The sequence below is a fragment of the Chaetomium tenue genome (assembly GCF_020726465.1).
Source record: "Chaetomium tenue strain MPI-SDFR-AT-0079 chromosome Unknown F5144scaffold_6, whole genome shotgun sequence".
NCBI lineage: Eukaryota > Fungi > Ascomycota > Sordariomycetes > Sordariales > Chaetomiaceae > Chaetomium > Chaetomium tenue.
The window spans coordinates 2,618,017-2,636,165 of NW_027117334.1; the positions used below are offsets into that span (position 1 = coordinate 2,618,017).

Here is an 18,149-nt window from a genome sequence, read left to right on the forward strand (position 1 = left end):
CGGCCCGTGCTTTCCCGGCTTGTCGGCAGGCAAAGGATGTTACCAGGGTTAGGGTCTTCACCACTGTAAACAGCCCTGTCGCTGTGCCCCGCCAGTCGCGTCGCGTCGCGGTCCAGCGCGTCTGTGGACAAGGGAGTTTAATGGGTTTGCCAGCGCACATGGCGGACTTCAGTCCAACGAGCACACCGCAAGCTGGATTTCCGGCAACCAGACATTCCCGAACTCTCGAAACTCCAATGCGGATACTTTCATGACGGAGTTTTCTTTTATTTCCAGATACCCTCTTTTTCCTTAGCGTCTTGTCCTAACACGTCCCTCCAATACGAATTCGAGACTTCACGAAACACGACGAGGCCCAGGACAACCTTTTCCTTCCGGTGTGACAATGCCCAACACATCTCTTCGACGGCCTCAAAAGGGTTACCGCCGTGGCGGGAAAGCTGCCTACCATGGCTCACGAACTAGGACGTTTGCGGCATCGTCCAATGCACGGGGCGAGGCTACATCCATAGACGAAAAATGGGAGCGGACAGCCCTCGCACACCAAATCGACGAGAACATGGGCTTCAGCCGTTATGACGCAGGAAAGAGGCGCGAAGGGTGGCTGGTAAACATACAACCCACCTCGATTGACGACCCCAGGGTACCCGGCGGCGGAGGGCGCTCGGCGCTCGATTGTTACTTCATTGAGGAGGACGGGTCAACGTTCAAGGCAACAGTCGAATACGAGCCATACTTTCTAATTGCCTGCCGCAAGGGCCACGAAGGCGAGGTTGAAGAATGGTGCAAACGTGTACCGGGCGAGGGTGTGGTGAAGGGCATGAAACGGGTCGAGAAGGAAGACCTGAAGATGCCGAACCACCTGCTTGGATACCGGAGGACGTTTATCGAGTTGAGGTTTCACAACGTACAAGACTTGTTGGCAGCAAGAAGGGATATCATGCCCATTGCGGAGAAGAACAAAAAGGGAATGGATGCCATGGACACATACGCCGAAGTCGCAACGTGAGTTTTGGGTGAAATTCCGTGGCCGTCAGGCAATAACTGATGGGGAGACAGCGCGAACGGCAATTTCGATCTTTTTGACGACGACTCACGAACTGATGACCGGCGGAATAATGCATCTTTTGCTGAGGCGAGCGACTTCATTGTCGATATCCGCGAATACGACGTGCCATACCACGTTCGAGTAATGATAGACTTGGGTACGTTATGCCCTTGGCGCAAAAGGGGGCGGCTAGGCTGACACGTAACAGATATCCGTGTGGGTAATTGGTATTTTGTGGAGGCAAAAAACGGCATCACAACTATTCTTCGCAACGAGGATCGTTTGGCACCGGCAGACCCAGTTGTCATGGCTTTCGATATCGAGACGTGCAAGGCACCGCTAAAATTTCCTGATTCTGCCGTTGACCAGATCATGATGGTGTCATACATGATTGACGGCCAGGGGTTCTTGATCACCAACCGCGAGATAGTCTCGGCCGACATTGACGACTTCGACTACCACCCAAAACCAGAATACCCTGGGCCGTTCATGATCTTCAACGAGCCTGACGAGAAGGCACTCATCGAACGCTTTTTCCTTCACATCAAGGAGGCCCGGCCCACCGTCATCGCCACATACAACGGTGACTTTTTCGACTGGCCCTACGTGGAAGCACGCGCCAGTTTCAACGGCATCGACATGTATCACGAGATCGGGTGGAAGAAAGACTCCGAGGATCAGTTCAAGTGCAACTACAGCGTACACATGGATTGCTTCCACTGGGTCAACCGTGACAGTTACCTCCCCCAGGGTAGTCGAGGTCTCAAGGCCGTCACCGTCGCCAAACTCGGATACGATCCCGATGAGCTCGACCCTGAACTCATGACGCCATACGCCATCGAGCGGCCGCAAACTCTAGCCGAATACTCGGTTTCCGATGCTGTCGCGACCTACTACTTGTATATGAAATACGTCCATCCTTTCATCTTCTCCTTGTGCACCATCTTACCGCTCGGTCCCGACGACACCTTGAGAAAGGGCACAGGAACGCTCTGCGAAATGCTGTTGATGGTGCAGGCCTACCAAAAAGAGATCGTGCTGCCAAACAAACATATGGCGCCAAAGGAGGCCTTCTGGGATGGCCATTTGTTAGACTCGGAAACCTACGTTGGCGGGCACGTCGAGAGTATCGAGGCCGGTGTCTTTCGGGCAGACATACCGGTCAATTTTGCTGTGGAACCAGGGGCCATTGACGAACTGCTGCGTGATTTGGACGCGGCTTTGACCTTCAGCATCACCGTTGAGGAAAAGAAGTCGATGGATGATATAACCAACTACGACGAGATCAAGCAGCAGATTGCTGTGAAGCTTCTGGAGCTCAAGAACACGCCCAACCGCAGCGAGAGGCCCCTAATCTACCATGTTGATGTCGCTTCCATGTACCCTAACATCATGACGACCAACCGGCTGCAACCCGACTCGATGATTTCAGAATCTGATTGTGCGGCATGCGACTTCAATCGGCCCGGGAAGACGTGCGACAGGCGAATGCCTTGGGCATGGAGAGGCGAGTACCTGCCAGCGAAACGGGACGAGTACAACATGATCAGACATGCCTTGGAAAACGAGAAGTTCCCGGGCAAGTTTGCCAACAGCCCACTACGCTCGTGGCAGGATCTGAGTTTGGACGAGCAGGCTACGCTCACCAAAAAGAGGATGCAGTTGTACTCGCAGAAGGTCTACCACAAAATCCGCGAGTCGACCACCATCGTACGAGAAGCCATCATCTGTCAGCGAGAAAACCCTTTTTACATCAACACCGTGCGTGATTTCCGCGACCGGCGATACGACTACAAGGGCAAAGCAAAGGTCTGGAAAGGCAAAACTGACGCTTTGAAGAGCTCAGGGGCACCTGCCTCCGAGGTGGACGGCGCCAAGAAGATGATCATCTTGTTCGATTCCTTACAGCTGGCGCACAAGGTCATTCTAAACTCCTTCTATGGCTACGTCATGCGGAAAGGTTCGCGCTGGTATTCCATGGAGATGGCGGGCGTGACCTGCCTGACCGGAGCAACCATCATTCAGCTTGCCAGATCCCTGGTTGAGCGGTTGGGCCGGCCCCTCGAGCTTGATACAGACGGTATTTGGTGCATGTTGCCGGCCACATTCCCAGAGAACTTCGCATTCAAGCTGAAGAACGGAAAGAAGCTCGCCATCTCTTACCCTTGTGTCATGTTGAACCACCTGGTCCATGCCAAGTTCACGAATCACCAGTACCAAACACTGGTGGACCCCAAAACCTTCAAGTACGAGACACACAGCGATAACTCCATCTTCTTCGAAGTCGACGGCCCCTACAAAGCCATGGTTCTCCCCACCTCGAAGGAGGAGGACAAGAACTTGAAGAAGAGGTATGCTGTGTTCAACGATGACGGCAGCTTGGCGGAGTTGAAGGGTTTCGAGGTCAAGCGCAGAGGTGAGCTCAAGCTCATCAAGATCTTCCAGCAGCAAATCTTCAAATTTTTCCTGGAGGGCACGACTCTGGCCGAGTGCTACAGCGCCGTGGCGAAAGTCGCCAATCAGTGGCTTGACGTTTTGCACAGCAAAGGCGTGACCCTCGCTGATGAAGAACTCATGGAGCTCATTTCCGAGAACCGGAGCATGACAAAGACGCTGGAAGAGTACGGTAGTCAGAAGTCAACGTCCATCACAACCGCCAAACGTCTGGCAGACTTCTTGGGTGAGGGCATGGTCAAGGACAAGGGCTTGAACTGTAAATTCATCATTTGCGCGAGGCCGAAGAGTGCCCCAGTCACTGAGCGCGCCGTCCCCGTTGCCATCTTCTCCGCGGAAGAGGAGACGAAGCGCCTGTATCTGAAGAAATGGCTCAAGGAGGAACCAGCGGACACCGATCCAAGGGCGCTGCTCGACTGGGACTACTACACTGAACGTCTCGGATCAGTCATTCAGAAGCTCATCACCATCCCTGCGGCGCTGCAAAAAGTGCGCAACCCGGTGCCACGCGTGCCACACCCAGACTGGTTACAGCGCCGGATTAACATCAAGGACGACAAGATGAAGCAGAAGAAGCTCACGGATCTCTTTGGGCCAACGACCAAGGGGGGGGCCCTCGAGGAGATTCCGTCGAATCTACTTGGCGATGTTGAGGACATCGGCGCGCTGCTCAAGCCCAAGACGGTCAGCTCGGCCATCTCCGCATCTCAAAAGACACAGACACCACGGTCCCAGAAACGCAAGTCCCCTGAGCCTGCGGAGAACCAAGACCCTTTTGCCACTCTCCCAAAGAAGATGCCTTCCCCCAGCGAAGACTATCCGGCGTTTTTGGAATACCAGAAGCTGAAGTGGAAACTTCAAAAGCAAGCAAGAGCGCGGCGGAGACACCTGTTCGGTGACAGGCGCAGCAACCTCCAGAGCAACATCCAGCAGACATTCCGAAACCAGGCTGAGATCACTTTTAGGAACACCTGGCAGGTACTGCAGCTCCGAGCCACCGATAGCCCTGGCATTGTCCTCGCCTATGTGCTCATCGATGGAAAGATCCACGCGGTCAAGGTCAACGTCCCACGACAGGTCTTCCTCAACTTGAAGAGCAAGGAGCTGCCGGACATCGAGGTTGAGGGCTGCCACGTCGAGCAGGTCTACCATACGCTCCCCAACGGGCATTCCTCGGTTCATTTGTTCAAGCTCACGGTGCCCGAGGAAATCTACTTTGCCGAGGCCGAGAAGTTCTCGTTGCTGTTCAACCATCCCAGCGTTGAAGGTGTATACGAGAAGCAGGTCCCTCTCAATCTGCGGGCCGTCCTTCAGCTGGGCAACCGCTGCACCATTGACGACACCCAACCCGGCGTGCTCGGCAAAGGTCTTGATCATGGGTTCGATTTGTCCAGCCTGATGAAGCCCACCAAGCCCACACCTTACCTCGATGGCGCCCGCATGTCATACATCTACCTCTCGCACATCAGCGCGGGCGACCGTCAAATCTTTGGTGTGTTTTCGACAACGGGTGACAAGGCGCACATCATTATCCAGCAGAAGAACAAAGATGGTGGCCAGGATCTGCCAAACATTACCAAGCTATACTCGGACTTTTTCGTCCGTAGGAGCCGCGAGGAGCCCGCCGACTCCAGCTGGCAGGAGTGCTTCCCGTATCAGGAGAAGCTGGCTTTCAAGATCACCCAAGTTACCACGCGCCGAAAAGCGTTTCTCGAGGTCGGTGACGTTGTCAAAAAGATGAAGAAAGAGGAGTCGGGCGCAACCATGATGGTGATCCAGTCGTCGCAGCGGAACCTTCTTGTGCATGACATCCCAGTTTTGGGAGAGTTTCCCATCCTACCACTGCGGTATGACCCAGCCGATAGCTCCTTGCCGCCGCTGGGCTGGCAAACCGTTGTTGCTCGGCGTCTGGTCAACCACTACCTCAGCCTTGGTTCCTGGATCAACCACCTAACAGCTTTGGCCAAGTATGGCGAGGTTCCCCTGTGCAACCTGGAGCGCGACGATCCTCGGTTCTTGATTGATGTCGCATACGCCCGGCGTTTGCAAGCGAACAACGTCGTGTTGTGGTGGTCAGACAGTCCACGTCCCGACCATGCTGGGTACGAGAAGGACGACGTGGCTGGGCCTCTCGATCAGGTCCAGATGCCATCCGTCAATAATCCCGGCACATTCGCGTCTGTCTGTATCGACCTCGAAGTTCGCAACCTAGCCATCAACACTATCCTGACGTCGTCTCTCATCAATGAACTCGAGGGAGCAGACGCCATCTCGTTCAACCCTGGCGGCGACGGCGGCACAGATGGCAACGAGGCCTTGTTCGCCGACAATGCGTTTGCCAACGCCGGGGTGCAAGTCCTCCGGGAAATGGTTAAGTCATGGTGGGCGGAAGCTTGCAAGGGCTCGACAATGGCCGATGTCATGGTGCAACACCTGGTTCGCTGGGTGGAGTCCCCGGCGTCGTGTCTCTACGACCGCGCCCTGCACTATTATGTGCAGATGATGAGTCGCAAGGCCCTTCTCCAGCTCATGGCAGATTTCCGCCGAGTCGGCTCGCAGGTCATCTACGCGAGCCCAAACCGGCTACTTTTGCAGACCACCAAGTCGGAAGTCGGCAATGCCTACGCCTACGCGCAGTACATCCTGAAGAGCATCAAAGGCAAACCCCTGTTCCACTTCATAGACCTGGAGATCAAGGAGTACTGGGACTACCTCGTCTGGTATGACGAGTTTAACTACGGTGGCAAGGCGTGCCAGGAGGTCGTCGAACAAGACGAACAAGACCTCCAAATGATCATGCATTGGCAGATGGCGACCTTCCTGCCCATCCGGCTTCAGCCCACTTTCCGCGACTGGGTCGTCGAATTCATCGAGCTCATGCACGGCATCAAGCGGCCACCAACAGGGAGCGACCCTACCGCCACGCCGCGTCTCACGCAGCTCCCCAGCCGCAACAGCAACGCCGGTCTTGCCGAAGACGCTCCCAACCAGATCATCCTCGGCAACGCCTTCGAAAAGCCCCTCAAAAAGGAGATCACCTCCCTTATTGCCACACAGAAGCGCGAGCTCCTCCACCCCGAGCTAGCAGCAGACTACACCTTCCCCTCCCTCCCCGGCTCGCATCTCGCCCACCTCAACCCCCAATCCACTACCACCACCACCACCACCACCACTACCAAGAAAGGTCACAACAACAAACCCACCGCCTCCGCCAACCCCATCCTCGAGCTTGTCAAATCCCTCATGCAGGTCCTCTCCCTCGACAAAAACATCACGCTCGAAGCGCGCCTGCTGCGCAAGGAGCTGCTCACGCTCTTCGAGGTGCGCGAGTTCTCGCGCGAGGGCACCTTCCAGAACCCGTCCGAGTCGCTGCGCCTCGCCCAGCTGAGCTGCGACAGCTGCACCATGGCCCGCGACCTCGACCTTTGCCGCGACGAGGATTTGCTGCCGGCTTCCGTCTCGGGGGAAACTGCGGCTGGCGCTGACGAGGGGGCCTGGAGCTGGCGCTGTGGGTACTGTGAGCAGGAGTATGATCGGAATGAGGTGGAGGAACGGTTGTTGGGGGATGTGCAGGGTCTTGTGGTGCAGTGGTCCACGCAGGATTTGAAGTGTGCGCGCTGTGGGGCGCTGCGTGTCAATGAGTTTATGGAGCACTGTACGTGTAGTGGGGAGTGGAAGGAGAGTGTTAATCGCGGGGAGGTGATGCGGAGGCTGGGGGTGTATAAGAATGTGGCGAGGTTTTATGGGTTGAGGATGTTGGGGGGTGTGGTGGATGGTGTTTTGGGGGGGTTGTGATGGGTTAAGGGGGAGGGTACACAGTATAGTATGTACTGTATGTGTGTGTTGGTGGCTGTGGGAACTGGCGTTGGGTAAGAATACATGTTTGGTTTTGTCTGTCTCGAGTCTCAGTGGCACACTCATTTCCCCTCCCCTTCTTCTCCCATCCCTTCATGCTCCCTGACCTCCTGTGAAGACCTCCAGGTCTTTTTCTCCGTGCGTGAGATGTGCAGAACCCCACCAGTTCGCTCCACTGAAATGATCATTCCAGTTTCGTCACCAATCGGACCATGAAAGATGGCTGTGGAGCATTAAATTCCTGCCTCTCGTCACCGCTTCACTGCCTGCCCACAGCGTTCGCACTGCGTTTGCTCCCAACCTGCCATGACGGGCACGCGTCCAGTCCGCTTTTGTTATGCTACTGATGACCTTGGTAAATAATTCTCCACGGATGGGCAGTGGCGCCTGCGACCCAACCCACATATTGCCGTTCACAATCGGTTCTGTAAGTCGGCTATTTACTGCACATGGTTGTGCTGTCTGGAACGAAACAGTGAACTAATGTTTAATAAATAGCACATTCAACATACCCCGCGATGCTCAACGACCAGGAAATTGAACGGGCTGCGGCCCAGCTTGCCGATTACAAGAGGAGCGACGCGTTATCCAAGCTTCTAGACCAGTATTCGGTTCTGATCGATGACTACAAGCGCCTAAAGAGCGACTATGAGGAGGAACGTGAGACTCGGGAAAAATACAAGCAGATGGCCAAGGACCAAGAGCGCAACCCATTCGTGCTAGTTCTGGTCGATGGTGATGGCTATGTCTTTCACGATACTTTCCTGTCTCAACGTGCAGAGGGTGGCGGGCCTGCCGCCCAGGCGCTGAACGACGAAGTCAAGGCCAGTTTGCGGCGGAAGGGACTCGAACATTGTCAAGTCATGGTGCGAATTTACGCCAACGTCTTTGGGTTATCGAAAGCCCTGTCTAAAACCGGTGTGATCGGTGCCGATAGCCGGTCTTTGGCCCCATTCATCGCTGGCTTCAACAGGTCCTACGGCCTCGGCGAGTTCGTCGACGCCGGCCAGCTGAAGGAGAACGCCGACTTTAAGCTGCGAGCGATGCTCCGCCTCTACGCCGATAATAGCCAGTGCAAGCACATCTACTTTGCTGCCTGCCATGACGTCGGCTACATCTCTGAGCTTACACCTTTTATGGGAAATAGCTCCAAGTTTACCCTCATCAATACCCCTGGGGTCCGCTTCCACCATGAGTTCACGAAGCTGGGGATGGGTATTGAAGAGTTCCGCGTCACCTTCCGGCATTCTCCCCTTGACGGGTTTGCCGCATATCGCCCTAACGGTAGTATAGGCACCGCTGGCAAACCTACCACCACCGCCACAGGACCGCCGCAGCCAGCGTCACCTATCAAGGCGTTGGCGAGCCCGGCCATGAACGACGTATCCAAGATACCGTGTCTATTTTACTCGATTGGAAGGTGCAGATCTGGCAAGTCCTGCAAGATGCTGCATGAAGGCCCGTCGAACGACACGAGGAACCCCGTCCAACACACGGATATGCCCTCGCCCACCAGCCCGGTCAGCACGGCAAATGACACGACATCCCTGGCTTCGCAACTAGCCACCCTTCCCAGGGCATTTGGGATTCCCGAAGGTCACGTCATGGTGAACGAGAACAACTACCGTCTCGATCCGTACCTGCTGTCCATCAGCGCCGATGTCATGAACCGCCTAAAGGCCCGCGTCGACAAGCGGCGGGTATGCAACAGCTTCCACCTGCAGGGGCTTTGCGACACCGGTGATCGCTGTGAATACGATCACGAGCCTCTCGATCCAGATGTCCTGCCGGCATTATTGTCGCTCGCCCGGTCCCAGCCATGTCCACGACGTGGCGGATGCAGATTGGAGAGTTGTTATCACGGGCACATCTGCCAGAATCTCGAGTGCAAGCATCGCGGAGGCAAGATGTATTGTAAGCTCCCTTATGTCGCGCACCTCGAACCTCTGAACAACGTCCATTATCTCCCTGCCGTCTCCAAACCGACCCGCAAGACGAATGGCGGCAGTGCAAGCAGCACGACTAGCCGTTAGATCTTTTGATCGACCGGCGTGCCGATACATGTTGTATCGTCGATTTCATTGTTGGAGTACTGTATCTGGCTCACCGGGTTTGGGATATTTCCAACTCGATAACTGTCAGGCACCGATCTAGCAAGCAACCCTCGGAATTACCTACAGGGTGGGTGTTAGTCTCAGGATGGTGGGCAGAAACCAACCACGCGTGTCTGCATCACAACTAGTGCAAGCAGTAGTTGCCGGGTTCGTGTTTCCGCCTAGGTACTAAGTCTCGGTCAAGAATCAGATCGAGGCCTTTCCTGAACAACCGCTGTGGGAGGTCCTCGGCGGGATTTGCTTGGGACACCTGTTGGCGGGGAGAAGCTAAAGGACGCATATCTGTCGAGGGTATTGCCATGTAGCAACCAGCTTGCTAGTATAGCTCAATGTCAGAATACCACGTGTCCGTCTCAAAGCCAGGAGATGCAAGTACAATGGTGATATGGTTTGCCCCACGCCGAGTCAAGACGCCAGACATCCATTCCTTCGCCCCCTCGACCCCTTTCCTCCCTCAAAATCCTAACCCTTGTCCCGGATACGAATCTCGAGACACAGAGACCCACTTACCCTTTTCTCTGCAACCTCGAGGCGTGTCTGCACGCTGGTTGGCTAAATCCCACAATGTGGCCCCCGAAACTCGGACGAGACAAGGCTCCATCCCGGCCGGCAACCGCCCCCCCGCCGGCCGCTGTTGGCCCGGCGCCTCACGGACCACACCGGCCCACCGTCTCCGGCCTGGTCCCCCGGAGAGGCCGATGCCCGCCCCCATCATTGGGTATACATTATGGGCGAGCTGAAGTTTCAACTGCAACCCGGTGGCGGCCGCCATTCCGATCTCAGCCGGAAGACCCTTTTTTTTTCCTTGTGGGACGGAATTTAGATCCGGTTACTTGTCCGGCCAGCCACGGCCGGCTGAAATGACGAAACCACGGCCGGGTCGCCAAATTTTGGCAGACGATGTTTCACTCGGGGGTAAGGGGAGAATGGCCCCCAGATCAGAAGATCCGAAGTTCTATAAGACGGCCCGCTCATCATGACAGACCTTGTTTCTCATCTCATCATCATCAGACGGGTCAGCACTTAACACCAACACCAACAACAAACCCAGCACGAACAACATCAACAACACCAACAAAACCATCGCCAATACCTCTTCATTCTCTTCATCATTCCATTTCCCACTTCACCCCTCCCAAAAACCCTCACCATGCAGCTCTCCTTCCTCCTCCTCACCCTCCCCCTCCTCACCGCCGCCACTACCACCACCACCACCACCCACACCCCACGCGGCCTCACCGACAAAATCAAAGGCGCCTTCGGCAACGCCGACGCCCTGATCCGCGAGCTGTCCGAGTGCACGATCGCGTGCGCGCAGACGGGGCTCTGGGACCTCAACTGGGACAAGTGCGTGGGCGCCGACGGCAAGGTCAGGGAGCTGGTCGACTGCGTGTGCCAGAAGGACGACGGCAACGGCACCGTCGCCGACCCGGGCCAGGCGTGGGAGAACGGCGTGCAGCGGTGCTTTGCGCCGGACTATCTGGCCAAGAAGGCGGAGCGGAATGCCGGGTTTGCGAGCTTGGCGTGCCGGCCCGAGGGGTATGAGGAGGGGAGGATGGTGGAGATTTGTGGGGCGATTGAGGGGAAGAGTGTCGAGGAGAGGAATGCCACGCTTGAGGTGTATGCGGAGAGGGCTAGGGTGGTGGAGGAGAAGATGGGTGAGGGCAAGGGGCAGAAGGCTGGGGTTGCGGTTGGGGGTGGGAACGGGTCTGCGGCGGATGGGAAGGATAGTGGTGCTGCGGGTGGTGCTGCTGGGCCTGGGGTGGTTACGAGGGTTGCTGGTGCGGCGTTCGCGGCTGCGGTTGCGTATGCCGTTGCTATGCTTTGAGTATGAGGTTGAGGGGGTTGTTGAGACTTGAGGTGTGGTGAGTGACTGGCTGATGGGTGTTTTGGCGTTTTACCATAGAGTGGGGATGGCGTTCTTTCGGGAGGCCTTTTGGCTCTTCCCGGTTTTGGCTTCTTCGATATGTTGCTTTCTCTTTGTTTTGCTTTCATTCTGATTTTGCTTTTAGCTTTTGATTTTCAGGTTTCGCGCAATACACAAGTCTTTTCAGAGCAAATGAACTTATCTAGCCCAGGCAGGTAGTGTTACATGTGACAGGCTAACGAATTCGTGAAAGCCTTCACTCTCTCAGCCCATCCAATGTCCCCAAGTTATTCTCGTAGCCTGACTTCAAACTCAACCCTTGCTACCTGCGTGAGGAAGGGCTTACCCTCAGCAGATTGTAAGAACAAGGCTACTCTACTACTTACAGGACCTTTTCGCACAGCGAAGTCGTCTGCAAAGGATTTGATCCCGCGTGTACCGAAATTACAATACGCGAATTACCGCCAACTACCTACCTTAGGTACTTCGAGGCTGGCCGAGGAATCGTCTGCTAATATACGAGGCCGGTATAGACCTTTATACGGACTACCATTACATGCCGCAGAGTTCATATAGCTGATCCACACTCAAGAAAGTGATATACCTCTCAAGTCACTATCAAGTGCCCTACGGAGGCCACGGCAGCTGGGTTTCGTCGGTCGCAATCTCGGCTGACGGCCAGCGGGTCGCATCTGGTTCGGGCGATAAGACTATCAGGGTCTGGGACGCCACATCGGGGCGCTGCGTACAGACCTTGAAAGGCCACAACGACTCCGTTACATCGGTTGCATTCTCGCCTAACGGCCAGCGGCTCGTATCTGGCTCGGGCGATAATACTATCAAGATCTGGGACATTAGATTGGGGTACTATACATGTCTACAAACATTGGAAGGCCACAACGATAGGGTTCAGTCGGTTGCATTCTCGCCTAACGGCCAGCAGGTTATCTCTGGTTCGAGCGATGAGACCATCAAGATCTGGGACACCACATCGGGGTGCTGTGTACAGACGTTAGAACGCTGTGGGGGGTTCTTTCTGTTCTCACTTAACAGCCAGTGGCTCGTATTTAGTACGGGCGATTATCCCCTTAAGATCTGGGACACTATATCGAGGCGCTATACACAGACATTGAAAGACCTTACTTGCAGGGTTGGATCCATGGTGTTCTCACCTAACGGCCAGCAGGTCGCATTCGTCGCGGGCCGTGACGTTAACATCTGGGACACCACATTAGGGGACCATGTACAGACATTGGAAGCCCTGGAAGGCCATAACACTTTCGTTTACTCGATTGCATTCTCGCCTAGCGGCCAACACCTTGCATCTGGTTGTAGCGATGACACCGTTAAGATCTGGGACACCATATCGGGGCGCTGCGTACAGACATTGGAAGGCCACAAGGATAGCGTTCTCCGGACTACATTCTCGCCTAGCGGCCAGAGGCTTATATCTAGTTCGCGCGATAACACTATCAGGATCTGGGATACTACATTGGGGTACCATATACAGGCATCGGAAGGCCATAGCCATTCGGTTTGGTCAGTTACGTTCTCGCCTGACGGCCAGCGGCTCGCGTCTAGTTCGGCGGATAAGACTATGATCTGGGACACCAAATCGGGACACTGTGTACAGACGTTAAAAGGCCATAGCCACCGGGTTCACTCGGTTGCGTTCTCGCCTGACGGCCAGCGGCTCGCATCTGGTTCGGCGGATAAGACTATTATGATCTGGGACACCGCATCGGGGCACTGCGTACAGACGTTAAAAGGCCATAGCCACCGGGTTCGGTCGGTTACATTCTCGCCTGACGGCCAGCGGCTCGCATCTGCGTCGGGCGATAAGACTATTATGATCTGGGACACCGCGTCGGGGCACTGCGTGAAGAAAATCGATGTTGGTTTCCGGATACATCATATATCGTTTGACCAAACCGGCCACCTCGACTTACTTACCGACATTGGTCGTATTGAGATGACAGCAACAGCGATTCCTGAAACCCCAATCAAGCCAGACAACCTCGTGAGCCATGGTTATGGCCTGGAACGAGATCGGTCCTGGATTACTTTCAATGGCCGACGCGTGCTCTGGCTGCCATCGGAAGTACGACCTAACTGCTTCGCTCTCCACGGACGGATGATGTGCATCGGATGTTTTTCGGGACAGGTTCTTTTTATCAGCTTCTCACGAGATGTGTGATTCGTTCTAAATCTCTCTTCATCTTCTATTGAGCTGGGGTGTCGACCTCTCGGTCCTGTGACCAGAGGGCCCGTGAGCCAGGGTTTTCTGATTTTCCGTTCCTTGCGCAGGGGCGCCATTGTATTTAGGGAGGGGCCAGGTCTTCCTTGAAATAAGTGCTGGACAGGCAATTGTTGCTTTTCTTTTCCACACTTGTAGAAGTGACTCTTTGACGCGGTTCCTTGAACCGCGGCCCTGTGACCAGAAGGCGAAACGCGTAGACGTTTAAAGTCCGTATCGTAGGATTCGCGGCGGGACTTCGCTGTTTGCTGAGCCATCTCCTCCCTCATGCGACATTGATATCACAAGGCGTGCGGCACTTGGCAGAAGCGTTGGTGGTGTTTTTGAGGTGTATCACCGCTTCATTGGGAGAGTATAATAGTAACAAGGAGGTAGGAAGGTGGTAGAGGAGGACGGGTAGCCATTTCTATACTTGGGGGCTATCAGGGTGATTTGTAATTGCTATTCTAAAGTACAGTCGGTTAGACTTGCAACGACTACCTTTTGCTTGCTTCAGCGTAGTAGGTATGCGTACCCGGCGCACCCGGTGTGCTCGGTGTGTGTAGGCTGCCTACATGTAATGCCGGTGCTAGTCCCATGCGCCGCGTTGGCGCAAGTCGTCGAGATCCGGGTTTGGTTACAGCTGGCTATGTCGGTCATGTGAAGCCCAGAGCTGAATCTTGGCCAAGGTCGAGCAAATGCATGCAGATAAGGACCAACGAGGCTACCCTATTTTTAGTGAAGCACCTGCGACCACTCTACTTAACAGCTCCAGTAGTGTTGGCAGGTGAGCTGCAGTGTTGTTGTATTTGTATTTGGCTGGCGTGCCGCGTGCAACCCTCCTCGCTGAGCTGCAATACAACCCTCTCCGCTCTCAGCTCATGTCGCCATTCCGCAGCGGCATTCACACAATTGCACACTTATCAATGCCAAGAAGCTCATCGGCAGCAACATTGCAGCAAATCGAAGTAGTTTCCCTAGATCTCGAAAGCAGGGGAGGAAAAGTCGAGATGTGGTCAAGTCTCAGCTTGACGGTAGAACACGTGGCCAAGTCAAGAAACGAGTCAAGTACATGTACTTGATATACTGATTCATTTTGATAGTCCCAATGTAATAATACACCCAAACTTTGCCCTGTTGATGCAACCGCCAAGCCCCAAAACAATGCTCTATCCCCCCATGTGTACAACGTTCCCCAACATACAATATTCCCACCTTTTTGTAACACCCACCACCTTTACCTCGTGGGGGCATATGCCCTTGGCATGCTCGTAATATCGGCCTCATATTATGCCGGATAATACCCCAACTGACTTCCCGACCTCCCTCCCTGAAGCAGCGGTTCTGGGCTCGTGGCGTAGCTGCGACCCTCGCCAGTGGGTGCTGCGCCGAAGGGCTGCCTTTCCAGCTCACTCGTTGACCGGTTCCTAGAGCTGGGCCGGTTGTCGGGCTGTATGCTCACGGATACGATCCTGCCGCCGGGTTGGATGTAGTAGGCCACAGCAGACTCGTTGTCATTGGTCGTGCCGTCGTGTGCTTGCCAGGCCGTCTGCGAGTATTGCGAGTTGTTGGCGGTGGAGTAGGTGCTCTCGGGCCCAAAGGCCGACTCTGCGCGGTTGTTGAAATGAAAGGGTGTGTTGGCGGGACAGGGAGGCAAGTGGCTCTCGGAAGACGCCATGGTCGAAGAAGAGGCAGCCATCAGAGGCGCATTGGCTCCTCGCCCTCCCGCAAGCGTGAAGTGGGACTGTAGACCTTTGTCCATGCTGAACTTCTTGATCGCCAAACCGATGAAGAAGGAAGCGATGGCAGTCGCAGTAATGGTCCAGAAGACTCCACGGAAGCCCGTAACATCTGAATGTGTCAGTGCTCCAATCGTCGCCTTGCGTAGGGAGGTCAACAACTTACAGGCCTGCAACGAAGAAATGCGGACGGGGTCTTGTGAATCCATGTGAGACATCACTTCGACATACACCTCGGAGTTGTGCGCGATGCTCTCGGGTAAACCCAGCTCGGCCAGCCTGTTGATCATGACGTTCTGGAACACAGACCCGCCGACGGCCACACCGATCGACATGCCGAGGGCACGCGTGAAGGCATACATAGCCGCAGCACGACCGGCATCCTCAACAGCGCTTATTGCCTGAATACCGATGCTGAGGCTGGTGAGGAGCATGCCGTGGCCGACTCCAAACACGACAAGAATAGCAGCCCACGCAGCCGTCGGCGTGTCAGTGTCGAGTAGAACAAGGAGACCACAACCAATGGCTGTGATCACCCATCCAGCCCAGATCGCCCACCGGTAGCGGCCGATCCGAGCCGTAACTCGTGAAACGACAATACTAGTAGGAAGTAAAACGCAAGTCGCCGGGAATATATCTAAGCCGGCCCGTACTGGAGACTCGAACTTGACTGCGGTGAAATAAAAGGGAATGTAGTAGAGCGCACAAAAAAGCTGCGGAAGGAGCACTGTCAGTCGATGGAAGCACACGGCATTGCAAAGGTAAACGTACAATAAACCCTTGGAAAAAAGTACCAATGTATGCAGCGAGGGCCGAGCCGGAACTAAAGAGAGATTGGCGTATAAATGGTTCTCGGGCTCCATAGATTTCCCAAACGATGGCGATGACGACGGTGACGATGCCAACCACGATGGGTGCGATGGTCTGGGCACTCCCCCACGCATACTGAACACCGCCCCATGAGATGCCAATGAGGAAACTGGTCAAGCCGCCGATAAAGAGAAAGCCACCGAGCCAGTCGACACGGGCGATCTTTGAGGCCAGTGACGTCTTGGCAGTGGTGAGCTTGACAAAAATGGGGACGAGAATAAAGCCTAGGAGGCAGAAGGGGAACTGTAAGAGCGTGGTCAGCGAGTGCGGCATGAGAAAGCAATAATAGGTACATGTGTGCGCACATTGATGTAGAAACACCAAGCCCAAGTGGCGTGTTCAACGAATAAGCCACCGATCAACGGTCCGAGCACGCTTCCCAATGCCCATGAAATTTGGACCAACGCAAAGTACTTGGGCCGCTGGCGGAGGGGAACAATATCGGCAAAGATAACTTGACTCAGAGTGATGATACCGCCGCCGCCAATGCCCTGGACGGACCGGCCGACGAAGAAGACAGCGAAGGTTTTGGCAATGGGTGCACACAGAAGGGTGCCCAGCGTAAACAAGAAGATGGAAATGAGGAGCATCTCTTTCCGCCCAAAGATGTCGGACAAGGCAGCGATGAAGGGTTGACAGACGGCTGATGTCAGAAGGTAGGATGTCCCGGCCCAGAACGCATCTGTTGCGGTGCCTCCAAGATCGACGGCTAGTGTCTGGGCTGATCAGTTGAAATTCTGTGGTTGAACTCTTGGTAAGCGGATGGCCACTCACCGGCAAGACGGAGACCAAAATGGTAGCATCCAGAGCCACCATCAGCGAGACGACGGAGAGAGTAATTATGACGGCGTACTCCTTTCTGCCCGGCTTCCACTCCGCCTCGGCGAGCACGCCCTTCTCCAAGCGAGCATCGTCCAGACTCGATTCCCTCGTTTCAGTCATGACGGGGTATCCTGCAGCTTCCGTAGCCCTATTGGAACCCTGGTAGAAGTGAGCCATTGTCTCGGCTGGGAAACCTCACGACGGGCGTGAGGATGGGGGAGAGAAAAGTGAGAAGGTAAAGCAGAGGGAGGACGTCCCCAAATACTGCAACAGGAGGTCAAGACGACTAGAACGGAACGAGTAATGCTCAACCTATGACATGGCTGGGGGGAAAGGATAATACTGGTGTCAACATCACCACAACAGCTCATGCCGATCCCAGGGCTCGAGCCTCCTTTTCACCTCCATGTTTCGACGGTTCCCTACTCGGTCCAACAGAGAGAGGTCCTGTCGACCCACAATCTAGTCATGGGTTGCCCGATGGCAGCGCCGTCCTGGACTCTCGGTGGCAGGGCTGTGGGTCTATTTCCGGCGCGGTTCTGCGTATGTGATGACAATGGGTGGGCCTGTGGCCCCCAAGGGCCAAAGGACTGTTGGGCGCTCAAGGTGTGAGTGTATGCAGCCAAGCTCAGCCCGGAAAAAAAGAGAGCGAAGTCTCGAAGAGGAGCAAGATCCCGGAAGAGGTGGTTTGGCAATGGGGGAATGGAGAAAGGTGCGCCACACCGTAGCGGGTCATGGTGGTTGCCCGACAGTGACCACCCTGTAACCACCCTCCCTTACTGGATGTGAATGCACGGCGACTGGAAGAAGCCGCTGCAAGACAACTTCCCGTCTCCCACCCTTGGCAAGCCTTCCCGGCGGCAGTGGTCTCGGCGATGCTACCTCACGCGGTTATCGTGGGTGTGGGAGGCAATCTAGGGCTGCGGCACCACCTAGCTCCCGAGGCACAGCCACCGGGGGGGATATTGAAGAGACCAGGTCTGTTTGAGCTGTGAGTCTGCGACAGCTGTGCTGCAGGGCCTGTTTTCGAAACAAGTTTCTACCCACTCAGCTGAGCCTTGGCTGTATGGTAAGAAATGGAAGAATTTGGATTTAACATTCGGAACTTACTAGGCGCTCCACTGTGCCCCTGGCTGCGTTGCAG

At 55.2% G+C, this 18,149-nt stretch overlaps 5 protein-coding genes across 5 annotated transcripts; 4 read left to right on the plus strand and 1 right to left on the minus strand.

The window, feature by feature from the left end:
- Positions 1-132: 132 nt before the first annotated feature.
- Positions 133-7,445, plus strand: F5144DRAFT_539464 (uncharacterized protein). Its single transcript, XM_066787121.1, has 3 exons — positions 133-1,005; positions 1,060-1,205; positions 1,257-7,445. Exons 1-3 carry the CDS (start codon positions 386-388, stop codon positions 7,295-7,297), a joined length of 6,807 nt encoding a protein of 2,268 aa, XP_066640103.1. The 5' UTR covers positions 133-385; the 3' UTR covers positions 7,298-7,445.
- On the plus strand, positions 7,442-9,824 carry F5144DRAFT_632727 (uncharacterized protein). Its single transcript, XM_066792509.1, has 2 exons — positions 7,442-7,784; positions 7,856-9,824. The coding sequence occupies exon 2, from the start codon at positions 7,876-7,878 to the stop codon at positions 9,388-9,390; it is 1,515 nt and encodes a 504-aa protein (XP_066640104.1). The 5' UTR covers positions 7,442-7,784; positions 7,856-7,875; the 3' UTR covers positions 9,391-9,824.
- A 304-nt stretch (positions 9,825-10,128) lies between these two features.
- Positions 10,129-11,547, plus strand: F5144DRAFT_583057 (uncharacterized protein). Its single transcript, XM_066789540.1, has one exon. The coding sequence runs from the start codon at positions 10,622-10,624 to the stop codon at positions 11,297-11,299; it is 678 nt and encodes a 225-aa protein (XP_066640105.1). The 5' UTR covers positions 10,129-10,621; the 3' UTR covers positions 11,300-11,547.
- A 1,757-nt stretch (positions 11,548-13,304) lies between these two features.
- Positions 13,305-13,589, plus strand: F5144DRAFT_583058 (uncharacterized protein). Its single transcript, XM_066789541.1, has one exon. It carries the CDS (start codon positions 13,311-13,313, stop codon positions 13,533-13,535), a length of 225 nt encoding a protein of 74 aa, XP_066640106.1. The 5' UTR covers positions 13,305-13,310; the 3' UTR covers positions 13,536-13,589.
- Positions 13,590-14,862: 1,273 nt separating this feature from the next.
- F5144DRAFT_605873 (major facilitator superfamily domain-containing protein) lies at positions 14,863-17,182 on the minus strand (the record flags this gene model as incomplete). Its single annotated transcript, XM_066791462.1, has 5 exons — positions 14,863-15,425; positions 15,480-16,026; positions 16,085-16,426; positions 16,489-16,899; positions 16,958-17,182. The coding sequence occupies 5 exons, from the start codon at positions 17,180-17,182 to the stop codon at positions 14,863-14,865; spliced, it is 2,088 nt and encodes a 695-aa protein (XP_066640107.1).
- Positions 17,183-18,149: the final 967 nt, after the last annotated feature.

Bases quoted from the DNA above. Each gene is read 5' to 3' on its own strand.
- F5144DRAFT_583057 (XM_066789540.1), top strand. From the start codon at position 10,622: ATGCAGCTCTCCTTCCTCCTCCTCACCCTCCCCCTCCTCACCGCCGCC.
- F5144DRAFT_632727 (XM_066792509.1), top strand. From the start codon at position 7,876: ATGCTCAACGACCAGGAAATTGAACGGGCTGCGGCCCAGCTTGCCGAT.
- F5144DRAFT_539464 (XM_066787121.1), top strand. From the start codon at position 386: ATGCCCAACACATCTCTTCGACGGCCTCAAAAGGGTTACCGCCGTGGC. The intron at 1,006-1,059 runs GTGAGTTTTGGG...ATGGGGAGACAG, and splicing joins ACATACGCCGAAGTCGCAAC to CGCGAACGGCAATTTCGATC. The intron at 1,206-1,256 runs GTACGTTATGCC...GACACGTAACAG, and splicing joins TCGAGTAATGATAGACTTGG to ATATCCGTGTGGGTAATTGG.
- F5144DRAFT_583058 (XM_066789541.1), top strand. From the start codon at position 13,311: ATGACAGCAACAGCGATTCCTGAAACCCCAATCAAGCCAGACAACCTC.